This window comes from Mastigoproctus giganteus, chromosome 13 (genome assembly GCF_048544385.1).
Source record: "Mastigoproctus giganteus isolate SK-2022 chromosome 13, ASM4854438v1, whole genome shotgun sequence".
In the NCBI taxonomy this organism is placed as follows: domain Eukaryota; kingdom Metazoa; phylum Arthropoda; class Arachnida; order Uropygi; family Thelyphonidae; genus Mastigoproctus; species Mastigoproctus giganteus.
In genome coordinates this window covers 103,506,336-103,533,931 of record NC_143587.1, presented here as the reverse complement: position 1 = coordinate 103,533,931, position 27,596 = coordinate 103,506,336, and the positions used below count along the sequence as shown (strand labels likewise).

At 37.3% G+C, this 27,596-nt stretch overlaps 1 protein-coding gene across 2 annotated transcripts in view; it reads right to left on the bottom strand.

The window, feature by feature from the left end:
* The window catches only part of ArfGAP3 (ADP-ribosylation factor GTPase activating protein 3), a 195,500-nt gene that overhangs the window by 40,435 nt on the left and 127,469 nt on the right, over positions 1-27,596 (bottom strand). Inside the window, exon 11 of one of the 2 annotated variants that reach the window (XM_090387967.1) lies at positions 4,623-4,665. The exons of the other annotated variant lie outside the window; for it this stretch is intronic. Coding sequence (XP_090244093.1) covers positions 4,657-4,665 — 9 coding nt within the window. The 3' untranslated portion in view covers positions 4,623-4,656. The remainder of the gene's footprint in view (positions 1-4,622; positions 4,666-27,596) is intronic. 2 annotated transcript variants of the gene reach the window in all.

Genomic DNA, 27,596 nt, shown 5'->3' with positions numbered 1-27,596 from the left:
GAAGTTAATTAATTCTTAGTGTCCATAGATTTACCGTTCGTAACTTGCTACCATTGTTATGCGATAAAACATTATATCCCGGACTAGACAGCGTTAGCTTAGTATAGTGTAGTATATAATATTATCAATTAATCAGTAAAATTCATTAATCTTGTTAAACTTCATTGTCAATTAAATTGTACTTTTTAACTAAATACATATAACGACTTAGATTTTACAAACGTAACATAATTAATTAATACATAACTTGATACGGAAGTTATATAATGAAACTCGGAGATAATACTCGATACTGAAAAAAGAATATATAGATATATAGTGTTATAACTGCATTGAGATATAAGTTTAGGGTTATAATTTTGTACTGAAATTGAATCGAAATCATGACTCAGACCAGAGTAGCAAAGCAAAAGGCTCAAGCTAATGGGAGTGCTGTGGCTCAGAGGAGAACTGAGGGGGGGGGCTGCCCTCTGAATCATATCCTTTTAAAATGCACTGCTTGTTTGATGTTTATGGAGCAATCAGGTACGGGATATGATATTGCCAAGGGGGGGGGGGGATGTCTTTGTGTGTGCACGATGTAAGGAGTGTGAGGAAATCAGGCGACAACTCAGCATTGTTATGGGCCTATACAAGAGCTTGAAGGACAGGGTGGATGACCCCGAAGGATCTAAATTGAGGGGCCCATCAAGATCTCAGCTGCCCACACCAAAGCCAGAACCACTTGATCATCACGCAACACAGCGGCAACCCCTAAGGCAGAATGTGCTGGTCCCACAGGAACTAATAGTTGTCAGTGACTATTGTCGGGGAAACGGAGAACATGGTATGTAAAAAGGATAGGTGGAACAGCACCAGGGTATGTCTGCCAGGGGCAAAGGTTGATGACATTGTACAGCAGATATCATCTTTTAAGGGCACAAAAGGTGATATTGTTGTACACATTGGCACTAATGATATTAAGAGTAGGAAACCGGCGGAATTACTTAACAAGTACAGGTCACTGTTTAAAAAAAGCCGTGAATTAGAGTTGAATTTGAAAGTGTCTGCAATTCTGCCCAGACACGGTAGAAGGGAGTATATGATGAGAGCCTTGTTGACCAATTAGACACTGGAAAGATTGTGCAGGCTCAAGGGGTAGTATTTTTTTCAGCCTGGTCTGTATTTGTTAACAGGAGAGACTACTTCTACAGGGATGGGATACACTTAAATAGAAACGATGCAAGAATATTTGCTGATGCTATCGAGGCAGTGTTAGTTGGATTGGAAAACTGCTAGCTTGGGGGATACAAGGACTAACAGATTAACAGTAGACACTGGCAGAGGTGAAAGTGATTCTTCACTGCTTCTATTGGAATGAGCAGGAGCCAGGAAAACAAGATGCAGGGTATTTCAGAGACTGCTGGGAGTCATTGTGGTACAAGTAAACATGTGGGTTGTGTTAGGGTAGCTAAGAATGGGAATAGGTGCATGTATACTTGTATATATACCAATGCTAGGAGTTTGGTAAATAAATTTGATGAATTTAAGGTGTTGATCAAAACATCAAAGGCAGATGTTGGGATATCAGAGACATGGTGTCACACAGATATAAGGAATGCAGAACTGGAATTTGGGGAGTACAATGTGTATGGAAAGGATAGGAAGGGAGGAGGGGTTATGCCATTAGTTAAGAAACACAAAATCCAAGAAAGTGCAGCCAGTCGACATCACTGGACAGTGCAGTGTCGAGTCAGTTTGGTGTGATATAACACTGGGAGATCAAAATTAAGAATAGGAGTGTGTTGTAGACCTAATGACTTTGATGAGTATAGTAAGAAACTGTACAGGAAAATATAGTGGGCCAGTAAATCAGAGTGTCTTATAATTGGGGATTTTAATTTCCCGGATACTGATTGGAATTTGTGGGTTGGTCACTCACACATTAGCAAGGCTTTTGTGGATTTATTGGATGATAGTTTTCAACATCAGCATGTTCAGGAGGCAACTACAGGGAATAACACTCTTGATTTGATTACCAGTAGTGATTCTATATGCATTAAGAATCTGCAGATAAAGGAACCACTAGGTAGCAGTGATCACAGTGTGCTGAAGTGCGAACTCAAAGAGGTAACTACAATCAGGGGTAAAGGGAAGGGTTTTTGCTTTCGTAAAGGCGACTACGGTGGTGTCAGACAGTATTTAAATTCTAGGATCATCTAGACAAGACTTCAGTTATGGCTTGGACACAGCATGGTTTTGTTAAAGGGAACTCTTGTCTGACCAATTTGATTGGATATTATGATGTGGTCACAAAGGAACTGGATGCAGGGAATAACTGATATCATATATTTGGATTTTAGAAAGGCTTTTGATACTGTTGCAGATGGAAGACTGCGGCATTGGAGGCAAATTACTGCTATGGATAAAGGGATGGTTGAGTGGGTGAAGACCGAGAGTGGTAATCAATGGATACTGCTCTTCATGGACTAATGTTATTAGTGGAGTCCCTCAGGGTTCAGCTTTGAGTCCATTGTTGTTTTTCTGTATTTATAAATGATATTGATGATGGCATATCAAGCTTAATAAGTTTGCAGGCGATACGAAGGTTGGCAGGATTGTTAAGGACATTAATGACAGTACACTGTTGCAACAGGATCTAGAAAAGTTGAGCAGATGGGCTGAGAGGTGGCAAATGAAGTTTGACATCGACAAATGTAAAGTACTAAATATGGGAAGCAGTAACCCCAGAGTAACGTATCAACTCTGTGGTATTACACTGACAGTGGTAGAGAATGAAAAGGACCTGGAGGTAATTGTGCAGGGAGATATGAAGTTTACTGAGCAGTGCAGATGTCTGCAAGAGTAGCTCATGGTGTCTTGTCAATGATATACAGGAATTTTTCTAGCAGGGATAAGGAGGTGATTATCCCTTTCTATAAGGCAATGGTCAGGCCACACCTTGAGTACTGTATAAGGTCTGGAGGCCTCATTTTAAGAAGGATGTAGTGCTGTTGGAACGAGTACAGAGAAGGGCAACAAGATTAGTGAATGGAATGAAGTGTTGCTCTTACGAAGAAAGACTTAAGTTTTGCAAATTACAGTGTCTGGAGACTAGGCACCTGTGAGGTGATCTGATTGAGGTGTATAAAGCCTTGAATGGTTTGAGGGTGCTTAATGCTGATGGGATTCTTCCTCTTGCTCAGAATAATCACCTGAGACGGCATAAATTCAAATTGAGGAAAGACGGTTGTAGGATAGATGTGCGGAAGTTTGCCTTTAGCCAGCGGGTAGTTGATTGGTGGAACAGACTTCTATCTTTTGTTGTGGAAGTTGATAGCCTAAATAAATTTAAGGCTGAGGTGGACAGGTATTTGGAACGAACGGAGGGGTGAAATGGGAGCAAGTTTTTTGTTTTTTTTTTTGGCTGATGCTGCATAAGCTTGCTTTCTTGCATCATAAGCCTCTACTAATGTTAATGCTAAGATCATCCACAGTGTGAAAGAAGCTACAAAAAATTCCTTTCATCTTGATGAGAATCAATCCCACAGATGTGGTACTGCAAGAATTGTGATTATAATCACTTTACTAATCTGCAGGGTGGTGTGTGCTAATTTTTATAGCAAAAGCAGATACGCTATGTGTATTTTGTCTGTGTTGTTGGTTTATTTTTCATAATTTCATCTACATGGTGCACAAATTTAAAAACCCAAAATAATTAATGGGGGGAGTGGCCCTATTCACTCTTTTTGAGACTGACTAACCACAGCCACAACTGAAGAGGCCTCTAAAAATTCTCCAGTCACTGAGGAGGAGGATTTGACTGGTCTCATCAAATGAGTGACAGATAGTAAACCACTGCATTGTCAAGGATGGTCCCGTGCTGTAACCAGTACATTTTTTTAACAAACCAGGATTTTCCATTCATTACTTTTCAAATTCTTAATCAATTGAGTATGGATAAATATATCCACTTTGTTGTTGAGTTAGTATATGTGGATAAAATGATGCAGAAGTTTTTTAGGCAATCACGCATCTACCAGAAACAATTGGTATGGTTATTCCTGGAAAGCAATGATCATTGTTAGTCTACAAACGTAATGATGATGTAGACTTCGTGTGCTATAGACAACCCTATAAACTGTTTGAATATGACATTCCAGTTGCAGCTCTTCTCTTTCATAATAGCACAATCACGTTTTCATTTTCTTTTACGCATAAGTATTAATATACACTGTAATCACTCCCTCTCTTATCTAGCTATTTACAGATTTACCTGCCTAAAAAAATAATAAATAAATAAATGCACTAGACAATGGCATTACTCTGTATTATTATTACAACAGTTCCAGGCAAGTCTAAGTGATCATCCAATCTGCATGCATTAAAAGTTGTCAAACTCTCATAACAGAGAGTGTAATTAAATCGGTTTAACTCTGTCATGCAACCAAACACCAACTAGAGTACTGCTTTATTGCATTTGAACATTTATCTAATAATGGTTAAATCTACCAAAATATCTTAAAATTATCCGTTAAAAAAGATATATATTTTTAAACGGATTTCTCTTTTAAATTATCACCAGGATTAATGGCAGCAGTTAGAAAGTGCAAAGAGTGAGAGTAACATGCTCATCCTCTTACCAGGCAATGATTCAGCAGTATTAGTAGTTGAGATTCATTTACGCTGTAAACAAAATGATAAATCCTTATTATTTAAAGATTATATATGATCAGGATATACAGACATTAGACAAAAAATTAGTCACCTGTGTAATTTTTAAATTAATGAAGGCAATCCATCCTTTAATCACTTCATGAATTCTTGTTGGTAGGGATTAATTCACCAGGACTCCATAAATAATTTACATCAGTATTAGGCTATTCTGAAAACAAATGGGTCTGTAACTCATTCAGGTTTGTTCGATGATTTTGTTGTATTTTCACTTTATGTTCAAGGTAGTCATATTATGTTCTCTACAGCAGTGGTCCCCAAAGTTGGATGTGCACATCCATAGGGGTGCACGAGATAATCCGCAATAATTCAATACAGTAAGACCTCGAGTTATGTGGATTCATAGATACGCGGTTGCGCTACTTCTGCTTACGACTAGTCATGGCATCCATTAAGCACCACTTTATATACAGGGTGTTTCAGTTAAACGTTTCAGAACTTCTAAGAGGGGTAGGGTACATCCTGGCAACTCGAAATCATATAGCAATGTGGGGTCGGAAATGCTTTCCTGAAGTGGTGTTGTACACAGAAGCACCATAAAGAAAAGAGACCGTAAGTGAGAAATCGTTTTAATAATACATGAAAAGAAGCAAAAGGTACATGGATTAAAGTAAGTGTTCGAAGTTTCTACCACGGGCTACAATGCACGCCTCACATCTCCGACGCATGGACATCCGAACATTCTGGAATACTCCAGGCGAATTTCGAATTTCTTCGGCAGCTACTGCGATTCTTGCAACCAGCTCCTCAGCATTGTCAACAGGGGTGTCATAAACTAGCGATTTCATATGACCCCAGAAATAAAAATCAAGACATGATAGGTCGGGTGACCGAGCAGGCCAACGCACGGGACCACCACGTCCGATCCACTGTTGAGCAAATGTGACATCCAGGTAGTTACGAACATCTCCGCTATAATGGGCAGGGGCTCCATCGTGTTGGAACCACATTGTCTGTTGCGTCGATGCAGAAATCTGTTCATCTCTCAAAAGTTGTGGCAATACTTGCTGCAGAAAGATCACGTAGATAGGTCCGGTTAGACGACACGGTAACAGGTAAGGTCCGATGAGGTGATCTCCCACAATGCCGGTCCATACATTGACCGAAAATCGAATCTGTGCTGCACGACGTCGTATTGCATGCGGGTTCTCGACCGCCCAGATTTGGTCGTTATGCGTGTTGAAAATTCCTTCCCTTGTGAAGGATGCCTCATCGGACAACACTTCAGCAGGAAAAAGGGGATTTGTAGCACATTTTCCAAGGTACCACTGTGCAAAAGCAATACGAGGTGCATAATCCTCCGGTTGCTGTGTCTGGACACGCTGCACGTGAAACGGATGCATGTCTTGTTCTCGGAGAATCCTCCAGACGCTGCAATGGGAAACCCCGACTGCGTTTGCTAGACCGTGTACTCGTTCTTGGATTCCCCTGTACATGCTGCAGCACATTCTGTTCGACGGCTGGAGTCCGTGCTGTTCTTACCCTGTCCCTGTCAGCTCTTTCAAATGAACCTCTCTCAGCTAACCTCTGGTGCAGTCTTGCAAAGAAATTATGACTGGGAATACGCCTCGTCGGATATCGTTCCGCGTACAAACGCTGTGCGGCTGGCCCACTACAATTTGCAGCCCCGTACGCCAAATGCATATCGGCTAACTCTGCGTTCGTGTAATCATCCATCCTACTAACTTGGCGTTCTTGTTCAAGAAATTCGAAATTCGCCTGGAGTATTCCAGAATGTTCGGATGTCCATGCGTCGGAGATGTGAGGCGTGCATTGTAGCCCGTGGAAGAAACTTCGAACACTTACTTTAATCCATGTACCTTTTGCTTCTTTTCATGTATTATTAAAACGATTTCTCACTTACGGTCTCTTCTCTTTATGGTGCTTCTGTGTACAACACCGCTTCAGGAAAGCATTTCCGACCCCACATTGCTATATGATTTCGAGTTGTCAGGATGTACCCTACCCCTCTTAGAAGTTCTGAAACGTTTAACTGAAACACCCTGTATAATAGATTGCATTAGTGTCTCCTAATGTGAATTGATAGTGGCATCAGCACTTTGTTTTCATCTTAGCCACTTACGCGTAAGTTGTATCTTGTGAGCTTATAATTGTTGTAAACAAAATAAATATAAACCCTAAATATGTCTGCGAAAATAAAAAAATGGTGAGAATAGTAATCACAGTGATAAGAAGAGGCACATTATAACTATGGAGACTAAAGTCAAAATCACTAAATAACATGAAAACAGCAAGAAATCTTTGGACATTGCACATATTTACGAAATGAATGAATCAACTGTTAGAACCATTATAAAAGATAAAGTTCGGATTATGCAGCATGTAAAAAGTTCTATGCTAATACAATCTACGATCATATTCAAAAGAAGAGGCTTATTAATAGAAGAAATGGAAAAATTGTTGATGATTTGGATAGAAGACATGAAACAACAACGAATGCCGATAAGTCTTCTGCTCATACAAGAAAAAGCCTCGAGTATTTTTGAAGAACTAAAGTGTAAACATGGTGAGAATGTTGCTAGTGAAATATTCATTGCAAGCCATGGATGGTTTCAAAGATTTAAGGGCTGTGCTAAACTACACAACATCAAAGTTACTGAGGCTGCTAGTGCAGCCAGGGCTGGCAGAACATGTTAAGCCTGGTAAGCAGGGCATGGGGGTGCCGAAATTCAAAATTTTTATTATTATAATATTTGATAAAAGTATCTCAGTTAAAGTCAATAAATACTGACTTTAATCTCAATATACAAGAATAAATTATTATTATTGAATTGTATAATGAAATTGCACCCAGTGGCTGTTCACAGCTTAGGAGCATGCATGATGGCTAGTATTTGAAAATATATAGAAGTGGTACAGCCGGAACTATGGTTGGGAGCGGGTTCCAGCCCCAGTCGCAGCAATTTAAGGGAGCACTTTACTGGTTATGTATTTTAATATTGGTACATTTCTGATTTGATTATAGTTGGACCTCTGTTTAACGAACTTCTTTATAGCAATTTTTTTTTGAATTCCCTTAGGTAATTACCTTTAAAATACTGTAGTTTCCGTAGAACAAATAAAATTTCCATACAACGAATGGATTATGAGAGCAACCTTATATGCTTTGTTTTCCACCTCTGGCCTTGAGGCAATTAGAAAGCACGCATTAAGGGTTAAAGGGATTACCGCTCCCGAATGTAAGTGGTGCTCGTAAAGACTATGCAGCCACCTATCACACATACTGAAAAGTTGCGCTAGTCAACTGTTTTCTATAGCATCAGAAGATTAAGGTGTATTTCCGACACGGATAATAGCCTCTGGTCAACCTATGTTCTTTGTTTATAATAAAAATAAAAATTTTATTAAGGGAAATACTGCATTATCATTGTATGTACTACATATGATTCCAGAAATTGTTGTGATTTTTCATTTTAGAAATTCCAATTATAAATTTCTATAAAGTATAGCCGATTTTTGTGACGTCACACTTCTGAGCTTTTGGGTTTGTCCTTCAGTACTATCTAATCCTGCAGTGCTAGCCAGTTGGCAAGTATTTCTCTTGAATCTCACAAGTGCTTGATTGTGAATGTTAAAAGGTTAAAAGAAACGAAAGTGTAATTCAAATTTTGTTATTCAGTTGTTTCGTCTCTACGTTAAAAAAAGTAAGTTTTAATAAATTGCTATAAACAAATCATTCTTTTATGTACTTAATTTCTTTTAGTTGAACTGTAACCATTTATTTTATTTTTACAGGTTACAAAAATATATGCAATTATTAGTTATTTAAAATATGTTTTAGAATTTGATTTTTGTCTCATTTCCAAAATGAGTTTTAGCTACAGTAATCAAATTGGCAGGGGGCAGTTCTCCTTGTAAATTTTTTGAGCAGAATGTTTTCCTTGTTAAAATACTTTTTTTATATTGAAAAAATACAGATTGTGAGCAAATTCCTATTTAAAGAAATGTATTATCGAGTTTGTCCTTTTCTAACTATACATGGCAGTCGCATAGTTCAACAATGAATGATCGACTACAATTAAGTGGGTTTTCAAATGCCCTCATATACAGTGTTTTTGGAAACAAAAAAAAAAAAAAAAAAAAAGTGACCATTATCTCTTTTTTTTTTTTTTTTTATTTGTACCTATAAATTGTAATTATTTTCTAAAATATTACAATACTGTACGTGCAATAAAACATGTGTAATATACTAACTTATTAAAAAAAAAAAAAAATTAGCATTCCCCTTGTTAAATTTTTCCAATTCGAGCACTAAGTATATCTTGTAAAATAGTAAATGGTAGTTAATAAAATATCTCTGTGTTTATATTACTAAAATTTATATCAATTTGTGCATATGCCTCAATGAAACAATTTTTAAAAATGCTGTTCTAGAATTTTAGTCTACATGTCTACAAAAAATGTTACTTATTTAGCTGTGCTCCAAATTTAATTAAAATAAAAAAATCTTTAAAATTTATAAATTATAAAATAGGTAAGAATCTCTTAATGCAAGAAATAATCGGAAATGAAATTTGGGCCAGTATTATTTCAAAAATTAAAAAAAGCTAAGTGGCCTCAGACAGTTTTTAAATTCTGTACAGTGGGATCAACTGATGATGTTACTAACAGTAAATTCTAAGTGGGAAGCATTCAAGGAATTAATTGTGGAAGCTACTAAAAGTTTCATACCTATTAAGAAATATTGTTCAAGGTTTAGGCCTAAATGGTTATCAAATGAACTAATGAGACTCGTAACAGAGAAGAAAAATGCATGGGATGCATATAAATTATGAAGCGACTCAGAAGCCTATGGCAGATATAAGCTATTCTGTAATCAGGTCACAAAGGTAGTTAGGCAGACGAAGGCAGATTACGAGAAATCTTTGGCAAAAGATGCTAAGAAAAACAGCAAGGATTTCTTTACTTATATAAACTCTAAAAGGAAGGGGATGAATCTGATTGGTCCACATGATATCGATGGTTCGACTGTTGATGATCCTGCTCAGATAGCAAACAAACTGAATGAGTATTTTGCATCTACATTCACACATGAGGAGTTATTAAGGTTTGAAAATGGCAGGTTATCATATTGTAGCAGGAGGCTTAATGATTTTGTACTAACTGAGAGCAAAGTGGGGGGGGGGGGCAAAAAGAGTGTAAAACACTAACAATTAAGGAGAAAATGGATGTGATCGTCACATGGAGTCTGGTGAGCATCGGTCGGATGTGTATAAGGCGTTGAGTTTAGCACATTCTACTGTATAAACGATTATGAACAATGTTGATAAAATAAAGCGGACACACACACAGGGATAACAAGTGTGTCATCCTCCAGAACAACTTATTCATGCAGTGAGACAATGGAAAAAATGGAGAAATTGTTAGTGTTGTGGGTTGATGATATGAACCAAAATAACATTCCTGTTACACAGGTGGTAATTCTGGACAAGGCAAAGTCATTATTTGATGAAATATGCGAGGAGTCTAGTAGCACTGAAATATTTACGGCCAGCAAAGGGTGGTTTCATCAGTTTAAAAACTTGTAAAATTCACAACGTAAAAGTGTCAGGTGAGGCTGCTAGTGCTGACATTGCAGTGGTGAAGAGTATCCTTCCAAATTTAAACACTTAATAGACAAAGGCAACTACATATAAGTATAAATAAAACGTGCATTAAATGTTTAAAATATTTAATTATTTATAAAGAACAGAAATATTAGTGCATACTTGGAAAAATTTTGGGAAGATTGGAACCTATCTCATTCAATTACATTATAATTTGGTCTTGTTTTACGACTTTTCATTTTACGACCCTGTTTTGCTGGAATCTAACCATGTCGTAAAACAGGTCCTACCTGCATTATCTACAAACAACATTTAGATACGCAGTAAGGGCCGCTGAAGGACAGAATGCCAGATCATTGAAGCAGTTCTGGAAAGAATTCAACATTTACAAAAGTTTTAAAAACAATGATGCTGCCTGGAGCGAAATTACAGTATTGATCACTAATGCCGTCTGGAAGAAACGCACTCCCCAGTTTGTTCAGGATGCTTCGGGAAGTGAAGAAAATTATGTAATTAGAGAGCTTGTGGAAATGACCAGAACATTAGAATTAAATTTAGAGGAAAATGACTTTGAATTGTTGCAAAGTCATAGAAAGGAATTAAGCAATGAATATTTAATGGCACTTGATGATTATAAAAATGAAGATGAGGTTTGGGAGGATGTACAAGAAGCTGAACCATCAAAACAATTTGGTACTAAGGAAATGGCAAAATGCTTTAAAATGATCGATGAAGGACTAGCTGGCTTAAAAGCTCAGGATCCAGACAGCTAACGGTTTGAAAAAGTGATCGGGGTGGTGCTCGATGCGTGTTACAAACTGATTTACGACGATAAAAAAGGGCTACAGTGCAGAGATCATTGTACAAGTAATTCATGACACCATCGAACTCTCCAGAGTCTGAGAACATATTAAATGATTAGTATAGAATGGGTATTTTCAGCTAAATTAGATTAGTTTTTATATTTATGTATGAGTATGTACTTGATAGGATATTCAATAAAGTTTTATATCCCACAAATTTTCCATAAATAGAAGTTGATTTGCTTGAATTTTCCTTTCAAATGAATATACAATTAAAAATAGATCATATTTACGCACTATTCAACTTATGCGGTTTTTCAACTTGCTCGGAAATTGCTGGAACAAATTAATTGTGTAAGTTGAGGACTACTGTATTTAGTTTTTCGAAACGTAATTGAAAATAAAAATTATAAATGAATGTTTTTTTAATACTTCAATATGCGGCTTTGATCATGCCATCAATCATGCATGTTCAAGTACACGTATTTTGAACTTCAATTTAATTTTGTTTCGAATTTTTTTATTTCTGATCTTTTATGCCTTCCACGTAAATGATTTATAAATAAAAAAAAATCAAACTTATATATTTAATTTTTTATTCCAGGGTGCGCGACCAAAAAAGTTTGGAGACCACTGCTCTATAAGATGTAAATCTGGTGACTTGGCTGGCTAATTTAAACACTCTGGCATTTCCTCATGCCAGTTTAAAATAGTAGAAGCCCTGTACACCAGACAGTTGTTGTTCTGAAATGCCAGAATATCAAAATGATGAGTGTCCCTCAAATTTTCAGCAAAATGCACAACCTGATCATCCAGAACATTTGTATAGCCAGCCTGACTGATCCCAATTGGTATTTTACATAGGAGGACCTAGTTCATGTTGGTTAAAATATCTCCAAAGCATTACTGACCCACCAATCAGCTTGTATGATACTTTGCACATACTCTGGATGAAATGCCTCATTGCTTCTTCTGTGAACTCACCACCCGACAGAGTGCAAGCAAAATTTTGATTCATCAAACCATATCACAGCTTTCCACTCATCAACACCCCAATTTTTTTTGCATTTCACCATATATTAGTCAGGCATTTTTATTTTAACACTGATTATTACTGCAGTTATTAACACTGATCTTTTTTGGAGAACCCTACTCCAGATATCAATGTTATGCAATTCTCTTCATAGCAAGCATTCTATCATAAATTGGCTGATGAGACCATTAACTGGTTGTAGCAGTTCTTGTCTTGCTTAAAATTATTTTTTGTTTACAAGACATGATATTTGTCATCGATCATGATCACTTAGCACAAATTTTCAACCACAATTCTAGTGCTGACTTCTGGTTGATTTTAATTCATGCCTTTCTTAAAAACTTTTAATACTGTTCCTTCTGAAACACTAGCTAAGTCAGCTACTTCTTTAACAGGAGGAAGTCCTTTAGACCTACCAAATGCCACCACTCGTTTCTGTCACTAACATCTTTTCTATGCTCCCATCTTTTGGGGTGGAAACCATTACTTCTTCAGTCACAGTTGGTATATGGCCTGTAAATAGAGAAAACTGGTCAACTTTATACTACAATTTCAGTGCTGTAAGCAAACAAGCACAGAAAGTACATGCGTTTAATCTGTTATATTCCCTAAATACCAGAGGTGAATAATTTTTATTTTATTTATTTATTTATTTATTTTTTGTCTGGTGTCTGTATATATGAATAGATGGCATCACTGAATAATATAATCAAAATGAAACATTTGAAATTTAATGGTTAATTATACATTGTATATAAATGTGATTAAAACCCTTCTGTACATTTATATTTATAATTAAATAATAAATTAGTTTTTAATCTGTTACATTTTAAAACAGTTTTCACAGAGTATTTATTCCAAAGCCTATCTTACAGATTGTGGTTCTTAACTTTTGAAAATACTGTTATGGTAGGGAACAACTCTTTTGGCCAGGCAATGCCATTTACTTTCTCCTCTTCTATCTAGAATCTTCCCCATTTATTCTTTATAAAAGTTTGCACTGCTTCTGCTGGAATTAATCCCAGATTAATGTACCAACTATGTACTACTACACTTGCAGCCAGGCTACCAGGACAGCTCATAGGGTTTTGTCAATGATGTACAGGAATTTTTATAGCAGGAATAAGGAGGTTATCCATTGTACATGGTTAGGACACATCTTGAGTACTGCATACAGGTCTGGAGGCCTCATTTTAGGAAGGATGCAGAGAAGGGCAGTAGATTGGTGAGGGAAACAAAAGAGTGGTCTTACAAAGAAAGGCTTCAGTTCTGCAAACTGCAGCATCTGGAAACTAGACACTTTCATGGTGATCTGATTGAAGTGCTTAAGGCTTTGAATGGATTGAGCAAGCTTAATGCTGATGGCATTCTTCCTCTTGCTCAGACTACATACATGATGGGGTGTATAGTTTCAATAAATTCAAGGAAGAGCTAAGAACCAGACAAACTATTGGAGAGGATGGACAGGTGATGTGGAAAGTTTCCCCCCCCCCCTTTTCGGCCAATGATTTATAAGCTTGCTTTAAAAGCAAGCTTATAAAGCAATACAAATTCATGCTAACTGTTTTAATAAGTAGCTGATCTTTTACTAATTTAACTGTAATTTGCACTAGGTACTATGTAGAAGAGGGGAAGCTTGTACAGGCATGGTTAGTTGTTGAGGAAGGCAAATGGCTGTTGTTGTTGCTAGGTTTTAGGCCTAGCAGTGACTTAGCCAATATTGCAGTAATATTATTGCTTGTGCAAGCATGTTCATGAGCTGATTTGCATGTTGTGAGCTAAAAAACATGGAATAACTCATTGGAAAAATTTTACTTCCTCCACCTGACACTGGGCTAACTACAGCCTCAACTGAAGAGGACTTTAGAAATTCCTCCAGTCACAGATGGGAATCAATCCCAGACTTTTCCAAATGAGTGGCAAGTGGCAAAACTATACTGTTATGTAGGACACAAAGTGCTTTAACAGTCTACAAGAATTGTTCCCAACTATAGTTTATTAAATATTATATAAAACTGAAGATTTTATTTTTAATAAAACTAGAACAAAAGTAAAAACCAACAAAATGATTAACCACATGATTTCACAAGAGCATTGTTTTATTCCATAATTTTTATAGTATTAAAGGAATTAGCAAAAAGAAACTGTAAATTGCACTCTAACAGCAACTAGAGCAAATAAAAACTTTTACTGGAGAAACAAATTTAAAGAAAAAAGAACTTCTTTTTAGTTGTTTGGTCCAGGCTGAAACCATTCATCTTCATTTTCGTATCCCGTATATTTCCTTATGTCTTGGATTCTGTATGTATTGGCAGCATTGGAACTATTATGTAGTATTATACATTAATACTATTATTATGAGTTGGTTTGTTGAATTCCCAGAAAACACAATTTATTGAATACACTGTCCTGAAAATGAAGTTCAGAGGAGAAGAATGAGATGTTGTGAAATGTGTTTCTTGTGGTTTGGACTCTGACTGTTGACTGGGGTGCCTAGAACTATGGCCAGGTCTTACACTATGGAGTAAGCATTTATCACTCCACTGAAAAATTTTTAGTGACCAGTTGATATTTTGGTTAGATGTGACTACATTGGTTAGCTATTTCTGATACCTGGTCCTTCTGTAGGATTCATAAAAAAATAGCCTAATTGGAACTTATAGACTTATGTGCGTTGGGGAAGAGGCCTGAAAAAAAAAAAAAAAAAGGGTTAGGTTGGAACATAGTTGAGACAAAGTATTTCTACATCTGAAGTAGGTTAGGGTCATCTGTGTGTCTCAGATAGATATTCAAAAATTGCCTTTTCTTCCCAACTAACTACTTGTATATTATAGGAACACAGGTCATTAAATCTCTTCAACCTTGATCACTACACCCTCATCAGAGCTCTGAGTTTGAAGATCACTTGACCAAATTCATATGCCCCACAATATTACTATTGTCACCACTTCCTCTGAAGAAATTGTAATGGTAAAAAAAAAAAAAAAAAAAAAAAAAAAAAGTGTTTTCTTAAGAGGTGGATCAAATATTTTGTCTAAGAAATATTTTCATATATATTTTTTAGAAAATAACATGTAAATTTGTTCCAATGCAGGAAGAAGTGCTCAGTGTCAAATTTAGACTGCAGATGTTATACCTGTACAAGATTCCACTTAAAGTGAACAAGGAGGCAGCAACAAGGTGCTGAAGGAATGGTAGAAAATCATACCATGAAACATGTTTTGTACATATATTTCTTATGAAATAAAATACTAATTTGTTCTAATACACAAAGAAATGCTCCCTTTCTTAGCTTTAAGATTTCAGATATTATAGTGAAGCATTCCACTCAAGGATCATATTCAGTGTTTTCACCATGTAAAGCTTAGTGATAGTATCTAAAAAAAAAGCATTATTATTTTTAAGAATGAAACCAAATGGAATTCCATATTACTCTCTCATATAAAATGAGAATCTATTTTGCTTTTAAAACCAAGAAAACTTGGTTTTAAAAGCAAAGCTTGGACTCTGCTGCTATGAATAACTTTTTTAGTTAGATTTCCTGAAAAATGCGAAGAAAGCTATTGATACTTTTTGATCAGTATATTATTTGTTTTATGTCACGTGCTTTTGTGTTCCAAAACGACAATAGTGAAATCAAAATGTTTCCTTCACAGTTAATGTTTTAACCTTTTTCTTCAAACTCTAGTCCTATTTTAGATAATTATAGCAGTACTGTTGACTGTCCAGATTTTTAAATTTTAATGTAACTCTTGACCTGCATAGCCAAATAAAATGTTCCTTTTTTTAAAGTGCTAATTTTACCATTATTACATACACACACACACACATATATATGAGCACACACCTCCAAAATGATGTCACTGAAACTCACTTCAGTAGTGTGATGGTCTCCCCTCTAGCTGCTATAATACACTTTACACTTCTAGGTAGACTTTTCACAATAAAAAAAAAATAAATAAATAAACAAACTGCAGAGGATATAGTCCTCATTCTTCCTGCAAAATAATGACCAGCAATGACCAAATAATGAGCTACCAATGTGGTATGTGTTGGCCTGGCTCTCGCTGACATTCCAAAGGAATGCTTATAGGATGAACTGGCTGCATCAGCTATTCCAAATTTTGAACATTTACATCCATGAACCTTTCTCAACTAGCTTCAGCGACATGGTACAGGGCATTATCCTGTTGACACAAACGGAATCGATCAAAGAACCATGGAATAATAGGATGGACAATTCCATGAATAACATGAGTAACATGGAATTGTCCAAAATGTTAAGGTAGGTGTCAGTATTCATGGTTCCCTGCACAACCACTAAAGGTGCTGGGACATAACATGAAAAACAACACGACACAATAACCCCATCTCTTCCAAAGTTCATTGTTGGCACAGTACACTCCTCTGGCAGCAGATATTCTCCAGGCATCTTCCTTCACACCCACATCAGCCCATATGACTGGAATAGGATGCAGCAAGATTCTTCATTCCATAGAACTGATTTTCACTTCTCTAAGAACCAATTACAGTGTTCAATTGCCCCATGAAAAGTGAGACTGCTGATTGTGATTGGTAATGTTTATGTGTTGACATTGTCCCACAAAAACCAAGACTCTGAATGCAATGTGTTCATATTGATTTTAATTATATGGATTTTAACCTCTGTTGATATTTTGAAAGGAGACTGTCATACTACTCTTCTGAGTACTCTCTGGTCACATGGAGTGGGCTTCTATGGTCTTCCTGTGCATTACTAGGAAATGGTGGTACCATCACCACTAGAAATTAAATTTCATTGAAAACAAATATTTTACTAGATTTTTCTGGTGGATTTGTTTGGATTTTCTTTGGTAGTATTGTCACCAAAGGTTGATTCTGAATGAATGATGCTGCCTCCAGCAACTGCACAAATCAACAAGCCAACAATGTAATATCTGACAATAACATCTCTCTTGAAATTAATCAACTCAGTTCTACATGCCATAACAAGATCAATTAATTTGTGTGACTCATGCACTTTTCTTATATATTGGTGTCAGTCATTTGTTTATCCAGGAAGATCCAATGGATAATAAACACACGCACACACACACACACACACACACACACACACACACACACACACACACACACACACACACACACACACAGCGCGTGTGTGTGTACAAATTTTATTCAATTTTATTTCACAACCTTTAAAAGCCCTACTTGCAGAGGAGACAGGATAGTCCCAGTAAGCTTGTATCCTTTCATAAGTGCTTTTCAAAATATTCTTTCAAATTGAACACAATGAAAAATATGTGCAATATAAAAATATAAAATTTGAAAATGTTTAGATTTGTATTTTACCGAAGAATTTCATTTCTGAATCACCTAAGTTACAGTTACAAGAATACCCAATAGTATTAACTGATTAACACTAGATGTTTGTAAAAATAATACCGTTGCACATTTTGCTTTCTTCAGAAATGCATTCCTCTAGACCAGAGTCTATTAACCCTCTTTTCCTTGCCTCCTCTAAATGGCATACAGGCATTTGTGCAGTATCTATTAGATGCCATATTTTTTTTTATTATAAAATTAAATTTTATAATAAAAACAAATATGGCAACTAATAGATACTGGATTTTATTTTATTGCGTTTAATTTATTCATCACAGTTTAAATAATTATCCTTTACCCATTAACTGAAGTTTTTGGGGTTTAATATATTTTATATTAATTTGTTTTCCTATTATACCCCACTTTCATTAGCTTGCTAGTTTTGCTTGTTGTGGGATAAAATTTTCAGAAAAATGCATATTATTGGCACACTGAGCCCAATATGACAGAAACCATTGCATGATCCCTCTCAAATTGGGGAACATTTACTTTTTACTGTCTACATGCATGCATGCCCAAAAATCAGACTATACACTTGTTGTGGCATCCATATTAGACACCAGCTAAAGAGAACTCCTGTAATCCATGGTAAATCAAAATGAAAGCAGAAAATATTGCATCATCGTTTAGACAAAACTGGTAGAGAAAGACACCTAAAAGTATATAAGCCCACTCCCAAATTCATGAAACAGGGTTGCTGTTACCAAGAAAGACTTATGTTCGGCAAACTGCAACATTTGGAGACTAGACACATGTGAGGTTTTTTGTTTTTTTTTATGAAAACCCCAAACAAGAGGTATTAGAACCTACAGTACTTAGTGCTGTGCTTGGGTTGGAGGTTGAGAAGACAAAAGAAGATATTTGTTGACATTAGACTTGAACTTCTGTAAACTGGAATTTTCAGGAAATACGTTTGAAGGAAGGTTGTTCCAGAAAATGGTAGTTGAATGAATAAACAAGGAAGATGAAAAGTTGGTTCTGTGAGTTTGAAGTTGGACAGTAAATGGATGTTGGCTGGTGGCGGCACATGTTCAGACTGTTTTGAAAGAAAGTGAGGGAATTAGTGCCCATGGAAGTATCTGTAGAAAAGGCATGCAGCAGAAACAGTACATCTATGAGACAGCAAGTGGACTCTGTTAGAGGAGAGTCATTAATTAACCTAACTGCCCCTTTCTGAATGGAATCTAGAACCCTGAGAGAAGTTTTGGGGGCACCATCCCAGATGTGGGAACAATATTCCATGGTAGGGCGGATTTGCGATTTGTAGAGTGAACAGCTGTTTGAAAGAAAAGTAACACCGAGAGCGAAAGAGAAAACCAAACCAAGTTTTTTAGATGCAGAGGAAGCAATATTTGTAATATGCTTGTGCCAAGAGAGATTAGAAGTCAGGGTAATCCCAGAAAAAAGAGATATATCATTTTGCCTAAAAATCAGAGTGTCACCAAAGATAAACATAGGAGCAGAAGAATCCTTTTTGCAAGATATAAAACAATACCGAGTTTTAGAAAGATTGAAATCAACTAAGTTGTCTTTGCCTCACTGGAGAATTTTTTTTTTTTGGGTTTTTTTTTTTTTTTTAGGAGCATTAGCAACTAAGGCCATATTGCTCCGAGGATATGCGGTGGTCATTTCTTGACCTTTCCGCATCCTCCGTATTTGGTGGGCACGGGCTCGAACCCCGGTCTAATCAAGAAGCGTGTGCTACGCACTGCTGCTTCTGCCCACCTGGCTACGGAGGCGCCTACTGGAGAATTACCTGGAGATTGACTTTTAAGGAATTGTCAGTGGATATTCAAGAAGTTGAAGCTGAGTGAGCAGGGCATGGTTTCTCAAAATGGAAAGTGGAATATAATGTGCTATCATCGGCAAAACTATGGATAGAATTTCAGTCAATGGAAGGTCATTAATATGCAGGAGGAAATGAGTGGGGAAAGAACTGAACCTTTGGGGACAACAGCATTAGTGGAGAAGGTAGAAGACAGAGAGGTTTGTTTGTTATTTGGTTTTTAGGAGCATTAGCAACTAAGGCTATATTGCTCCGGGATATGCGATGGTCATTCCATGACCTCCCCGCATTCTCCGTATTTGGTGGTGACGGGCTCGAACCCTGGTCTAATCAAGAAGCGTGTGCTACGCACTGCTGCTCCTTCCCACCTGGCTACGGAGGTGCCAGAAGACAGAAGACAGAGAGGTGATCTGATTGATGTGTATAAGGCTTTAAATGGTTTGAGCAGGCTCAAATACTGATGGGATTTTCCTCTTGCTCAGAGTCCACACCCGACAGGCATAAATTCAAATTGAGGAAAGACAGTTGTAGAATAGATGTGTGGAAATTTGACTTTAGCCAGCGGGTGGTTAATTGATGGAACAAATTTCCACCTGTTTTGGGAATTGACAGCTTAAATAAATTCAAGGCTAAACCAGACAAACTTTTGGAATGAATGAATGTGAAACAGGAAAGTCTTTTTTTTTTTTTTTTTTTTTTTTGGCTGATGCTATATAAGGCTGCTTTCTTGCTAAAGCTAATGTAATGGAGAAATCCATTAACCACCAGCTCCTTTTTTTATGTAAACCACAAAAACGAAAGGTATTAGGACCTATTGTAGTTAGTACCGTGCTTGGGTTGGAGGTTGAGAAGACAAAAGAAGATATTTGTTGACATTGGTCTTGAACTTCTAGACAGTAATTTTCAGGAAACACGTATGAAGGAAGGTGTTCCAGAAAACTGCAGTTGAATGAATAAATGAGGAAGATGAAAAGTTGGTTCTGTGAGTTTGAAGTTGGATAGTAAATGGATGTTGGCTGGTGGCAGCACGTGTTCGGACTGTTTCGAAAGAGAGAGCGGGAATTATAGAAGACAATTCAGAAGAACAGTGCCCGTGGAAATATCTATAGAAGAGACATGCAGCAGAAACAATATGTCTATGAAACAGCGAGTGGAGAGACTGTTAGAGGTGAATCATTAATTAACCTAACTTCCCTTTTCTGAATGGAATATAGAAGCCTGAGAGAGGTTTTGGGGGCACCGTCCCAGATGAGCAGATTTGCGATTTGTACAGAGTGAACAGCTGTTTGGGAAAAAAAAAGTAACACCGAGAGCGAAAGAGAAAACCAAGTTTTTTAGATGCAGAGGGAGCAATATTTGTAATGTGCTTGTGCCAAGAGAGTTTAGAAGTCAATCCTCAAAAGAGATATATCATTTTGCCTAGAAATCGGAGTGTCACCAAAGATAAGCATAGGAGCAGAAGAATCCTTTTTGCGAGATATAAGACAAGACTGAGTTTTAGAAGGATTGAAATCAACTAAGTTATCTTTGCCTCACTGGAGAATTACCTGGAGATCGAAATTTAAGGAATTGGTAGCGGATATTCAAGAAGTTGAAGCTGATTGAGCAGGGCAAGGTTTTTCAAAATGGAAAGTGGAATGCAATGTGCTATCATCGGCATAACTATGGATAGGATTTCCAGTCAATGGAAGAAGGTCATTAATATACAAGAGGAAAAGAGTGGGGGAAAGAACTGAACCTTGGAGGACACCGGCATTAGTGGAGAAGTTAGAAGACAGAGCCATCTACCATCACCCTCAGTGAGCGATCAGAGAGAAAACTGGATAACCGAATACAAAAAACAGTTGGAAAACCATATGATGGAAATTTGTTTAGGAGACCTTTATGCCAAACACGATGGAAAGCCCTTTGAGATGTCAAGATCAACTGCTTGTGTTTCCCCGAACGTTTCCATCGAATGAGTCCATAAATGTGTTGCATAAGCCAGAATATCACCAGTGGATCGACACAGACGGAATCCACACTGGTGATCGTTGATCAGATGGAACGTTTTTAGGTAGTTTAAGATTTGGCAGTTAAATGATTTCTCCATTACTTCAGAAAGAGTAGAAGTAATTGCAATGGGACGATAATTGGATGGGAGGCACTTGTCACCGTTTTTTAGGAACTGGCTGGATATGAGCAAATATCCAAGCAGAAAGAAAAACATCTTTGGAATAAGAAAGTGAAAAAAGGCAGCAAAGAACAGGACTAAGTTCAGGAGCACAGGTTAGAACAAGTGGAGAAATACCAATGGGACCTGGAGCTTTCTTAGCATCAAGTTTTGTCAAAATCCTTCTGAGATCCTTTTGACGGAAGACCACACAAGGCATTGAATGGAGCGTGTTGGGAATGGTGGGAGGTGTTTTACCAAGATCATTAATACATGAGTTGGAAGAAAAATGGAATGCTAGAAGGTCTGCTTTCTCCTTGGCTGAAGTGATAACAGAACCATATGGTTTGGACAGAGGTCGAAGCAGAGATGGGCAAACGTTGCGGCCATAGCTTTGGCAAGGGACCAGAATGCACGGCTACTATTAGGGAAAGAAGCAAGTTTTCTTCTCTTAGCCTGTTCAAACTCTAGTTTGGACTGATTTATGACTGCTTTACAATTATTGCGAGCCTTGGTGTAGGCAGAAAATGAAACTGAAGATTTAGAAACAAGCCAATTACGATATGCAACGTTCTTCTCTTGAACAGCCTTAGCACATTTATTGGAAAACCAAGGTTTAGATAAAGGACGAGATTTTAAAGTGGAGTGTGGGATAAAGGATTCCATTCCTGCAAAAATAATTTCACTGACACGATCTGAGCAAACGTTGACATCAGAAGTTTTGAAACAGTAATCCGACCAAGGAAAAGAAAAGAAGTCTCGCAGGTCATCCAATTTTGCATTCTTGTAATGCCAAACAATATGAGGTTGGAAATAGCCCTGAGATAAAGGCTCCATTGGAGAAGAGACAATCACCAAAATGTGATCTGAGGTGCCTAAAGGATCTCTCACTTCAACCGTGTACTTAGAAGAGTTTTGTGAGAAAAAGATCAAGTGTGTTGGGCTGTATGGTTAGGATTGTCCGGTAGCCTTGTAGGTAAATGAACAATCTGTGCAAGGTCATTAGTAATTGCAAAAGCCTCAGCATCTCGACCAGCTGGGTTGGTGTGACTAGAAAACGGAAGCCAGCTGGAGTTGTGAACATTAAAATCACCAAGGAAAATTACCTCACTGTTAGGAAAGTGGGATTGGAGAAAGTCAAGTTGCAAAGAGAGGAAGTCAAAGTGCTCCAAGTGATTAGTGGAGTTGGGAGAACAGTAGAGACAACAGATGAATTTGACACAATGAGGTAGAGAGATTTTAAGCCAGAGAAGATCGAAAAGAGGAGATTCCAAAATTCCAAATAATAGGTACTTGTGCATATGTCCGTTCAGATATTCTCTCTGACAGGGAATATCGGAATGGACATATGCACAAGTACCATCTTTGAGGCGAAAAGAATCATACAGCGAATAATTTGAGCAATTGAGATGAACACTAGTTGAATCAACCAATGACTGAGATTCTGTCAGAAAAAGTACATGGGGTTTGGCAAACTGCAAGTAGAAATGGACATCATTGAGATTACAATTGAGACCATGTATATTTCTGAAATCAATTAGGAAGTGTTTGGGAGGTTTAGATCTTTTTGCTAATAAGCTTACTCTATTAGTTTGACAATTCATGGTGTATTTAATAATGAGAAAAAGTGGGCGGGACATGCTGTATGAAGTAATGAAATTTTTGGATATGGTGTACACATGGTAAGAATATACCCAGATCCTTGACAATGCCCCCCCGCATACACACTACTCGGACTTCCTCCAGTCACTATCTGGCAGAGTAGAGGTAGCAAGATTATACACTAGCTGATCAGGAAGCCTCCTCTCTAGGAGGCTTCCGGATCAGCCAATAAGTTCGGTCTGGTGTACTAACTAGCAGCCGGCCTGCGAACACCGTTTTAGAGCTGTACCCTTGAAATGTAAGGAAGATTGGATCTCACCACGATGTTCATCATAACCTCAAAAGTCATCAATCATACTGCACAATGGAAGAGATGGGGAAAGGTTGACTGGAACTTAGCTCTGGAAACTAAACATGGGTTCTACCACTTCAAGTCTCCAATAAGCAAAGTGGTGGTATTGCACCGGCTGATGAGAGTCATCTACCCCGTAAGGGTAGATTGGATGTAATCTACCCCATAGTACTGCCTCATAACACAGAGGGACGGCATTCCTCCAAGTGGTGTGGGTGCCACACCTCGACCCCTGCTTACATTGGTTCAAACCTGGATGGTCACCCACCGTGTGCTCGTGCATGAAGGCTATACCCAGGATTACTAACAGTCCCACCATCATGAAGGTGCAAGGATCTGGTTGTCACAGACCGTCTGGACTTCGCCGAAATTGGGTCCACTTGACTTGAGTGTCACCCGAATATCAGTTCCATCAGCGTTTTAGACTCCCAGGTAGCAAGTACAGCTTGTCTGGCATATCTGAGAGAATGTCTGTGACAACCTCAAGGACCTAAACTATCTAGGACCTTTCCATTGATCAATGATTGTCAGTATGGATTCCATTTATTGATCCACTGGTGATATAGAGGCTTATGTTCAGGGTCATTTTAAGAACTCTCAGGCTCTCCAGCGAATTTCCAATGTGGCCCCTATTCAGTTCAAAGGTTGTTTTAATTTTTTTCTGGGTCTCTCTTATTCGTATTCCTAACCCTATGTACTAAAAGAGCTACTGGAAACTATGTTCCATCACCATTAAGAAGCTTTACACAGAGCGTAGCAGACACTTAAAAATTATAATTATATTATTTAATTATAATTACATAATACATTCGGACCTCTATATAATGAAATTGATCGTTCCCTTGAAAAAATTTGTTCGTCATATAAAAATATGACCTTTTCAACAGTGAAAAATACGGTAAATTCAGAAATATGGTAAAAGATGGGAATGAATAAATTTTCTAACATCTTAAAACAATTTAATACATACATATTAAGAAACGACTGCTTACATGATGCCCACAATTTATTAGTACACTTTTAAGAATAATGTCATAAAATATTTGGTTATTTTTTGTTGTACACTGGATTCTACTGTACATACCGTTCATAAAAATGTTCGCATTTGTTTAAACTTTAAATCAGATATATTTTCTGTTACATTTTCTTCCCACTGAAGGCCTCGATGCAAAGTTTCAAAATGCTGCCAGCATTTGTTTGGAAGGTTTAATATTGCCCTCATTTTCATCCAGCTCATCGTCGATATTGTCTCTAGTTCTTTAAATACGCTCCAAAATGTTTGGAGTCACTCGGATTTCAACTACTATGACATCATTATCAAGAACAATTTCTCCACTGATCAAACCTCACTTGGAACTCTTCCCAAGATTGCTCAATGTCTTCTAGTAGTTTATCCCTCTCCTCTCCGTTAATTCTTAATCATTGCTTCCGTCACATCTTGACTCCACACTTTCACCAACTCTGATATGCACATCCACAAATCTATAACAGAATCTATAGGTTGGTTGATTTCTATTCTCAGTATAATTTTTTTCAGTATGTGCCTTTGGTAGTGCATTTTCGAATTCTTGATAATGCCTTGATCCATTGGCTGCAGTTAAGACAAATTATTCAGAAGGAAGAAAACAAGTTTCACACTTGTAAATTTCAAAATTACTGAGTGAAGGTGGGCAGGGCAGTTGTCGACAGTCAATGTGATTTTTATGTTTTCTTTTGTCATCTTTTTCTATCGAAATTTAAAATCCACTGCTCAAAAATTTCGCTTGTCATTCAAGGTTTTTTTTTGTTGTAGTTGTAAGTCCAACTCTAACAACTTTACTCCTTTGAAACATCAGGGTTATTTACTTTTGCCTATTACCAAAAGCCTCAGTTTTTCATTACCAGCCATAAAGTCAGTGTCTTGTTTGGGAAATATTTAAAAAATAGACATGTCTCATCAACAGTAACGCCAGACATAACAACTACCCTGTGTACTTGTCATGAGGTGGAACCCCCGATCTGGTAGAAATAATATAAGAGTAATAATAATAATAATTCCATTCATCCTGGTGGCTGAGCAGCCACCAGGATGAGTGGAAGAGAAATCAGAGACCAACAGAAAACAAAATGCAAAGACAGGGAACTACCAGCCTAAGAAAGAAGGCTGTGGTAGAAGATAGAAGAACTAATATAGGCTAACTGACGCAGTACCAGTGAAGTAACAGAAGTAAGAAGCTGATCAGAAAAGTGAAGACAATGCTCAGGAAAAACAACATCCCAGGCAAACACAAGACCTATAATCCAGAGGGCCCTCTACAGGAACATCAGACAAGGTTGGACAGAATCCATATCCTTCTGTTAAATTACCATGGGAGGCAGAGTGAAGTACATTAGGTATGGATGGTGATTTACCAAGATCATTGATACAAGGGTTAGAAGAAAATTATAATGCTAGTAAGTCAGCTTTATCTTTAAGAGTCATCAGGCTTAAAAAGAAAAAAGGAGTATATGCGGACATAAGTTGCAGACAAGAGCTTTGTCAAGAGGCCAGAATGCTCAACTATCACTCGAACAGGAAGCAAATTTTCTACTCTTATCCTGTTCAAAACTGGATTAGGATTGATCAGTAACTATTATACAATTGTTGCAAGCTTTAGTGTAGACAGAAAATGAAGCTGGTGATTTAGATACAAGCCAATTATATCCAAATACAATATGGATATACAGGAACTCCCCAACTTATGTAAGGGTTGCGTAAGTTGGAATTTCCCCCATGGTTGTGCAGCACTCGCTGAATTGATTGAAGCAATAAAGAAATGTTTGATGAACATGGAAATAGAATTATTTATTAATTTTTTATCTCATGCGCAGGAAATATTACAAAAGCGTGCAATTTAAAAAAATTTCAAAATTATAAAATTACAAAAAAAAAAGAGACTGAGGCCTGTGGAGATTTAGAAGGGGTCAGTCGCTCAACCTTAAGAAAGAACATTAATGGTTGACCGGACAGTGGCTTTTTCTTTTCATCGTAGATTTCTCTGTAGCAAGCAAGCATATCATTCACCCCTCTGTTAACTTTTAAGAATCATTTGCTGTCAGGATCCATATTAGCAAACCTCACCATTGCCGATGCAATTTCACGAAATGCTATTGCCATCTCTCTGGTGATGAAGCATCTCAGCTCCTCATTTGGTTCATCTTGAGCTTCATCAGCATTTTCTTCTTTCACTGTCGCTGCCTGCAAGTCAATAAGTTCTTCGTTAGATAATTCCTTCTCTTCTTCCTCTATTAACTCCTCCGTGTCTTTGGCATCAACCTCCAACTGAAGTAGCTCTGCAACCTTTATAATCTTACCTGTAACCTCTTCATATGATTCGTATTTTTCAAATCCTTCAAAGCCTTTTATGTGCCATGGGCATATTTTCTTCCATGTGCCATTTAAACAACTTTTAGTAATTTCCACTCAGGCCTTATTAATGTTTAAGATGTGCATCGATAGTATGCTTTTAAATCTGAAATAACACCCAGATCCATAGGTCGGATGAGCGAAGTCGTGTTTGGTGGTACAAATATGACACTCTCGTTCAAATTGAAATCATCTAGATGCGTAGGATGTCCAGGAATATTATCCAATAGAAGCGAAATTTTGAAAGGAACATTGTTGTTTTTACAATATTTTTCAACCTCGGGAATGAAGCAGCATTTAAACCAATCCTCAAAGAGAGATACCGTTATCCATGCTCTCTGGTTCAATCAGAAATGCATGGGTTGGGTGGCTTTATTGATGCCCTTAAATGCATGATTATTTCCAGAATGGTACACAAGCAGTGGTTTTAATCTGTAATCTCCTGTTGCATTAGCCCCAAACAAGAGCGTGGCCCTATCTTTTGACGTCTTGAAACCTGGCATTGTCTTTTCCTCTTTGGCAATATATGTTCAATCTGGCATTTTTTTTCAATACGGAGCAGTCTCGTCAACGTTAAAAATTTGCTGCGTTGAATAGCTGCCTTCAATAATTTTTTCCAACACATCACAAAATTTCTCTGCAGCTGCGGAATCAGCACTGGCAACTTCACCGCATACTTTAACGTTGTGGAAACCAGCGCGATGTTTGAACCTATTAAATCACCTGTTGCTCACCATGAACTTGGGTTGGGGTTCGCTGTACTTATCCTTAATATCTTTATAAATACTTGTTGCTTTTGCTTGAACGGTCATTACACT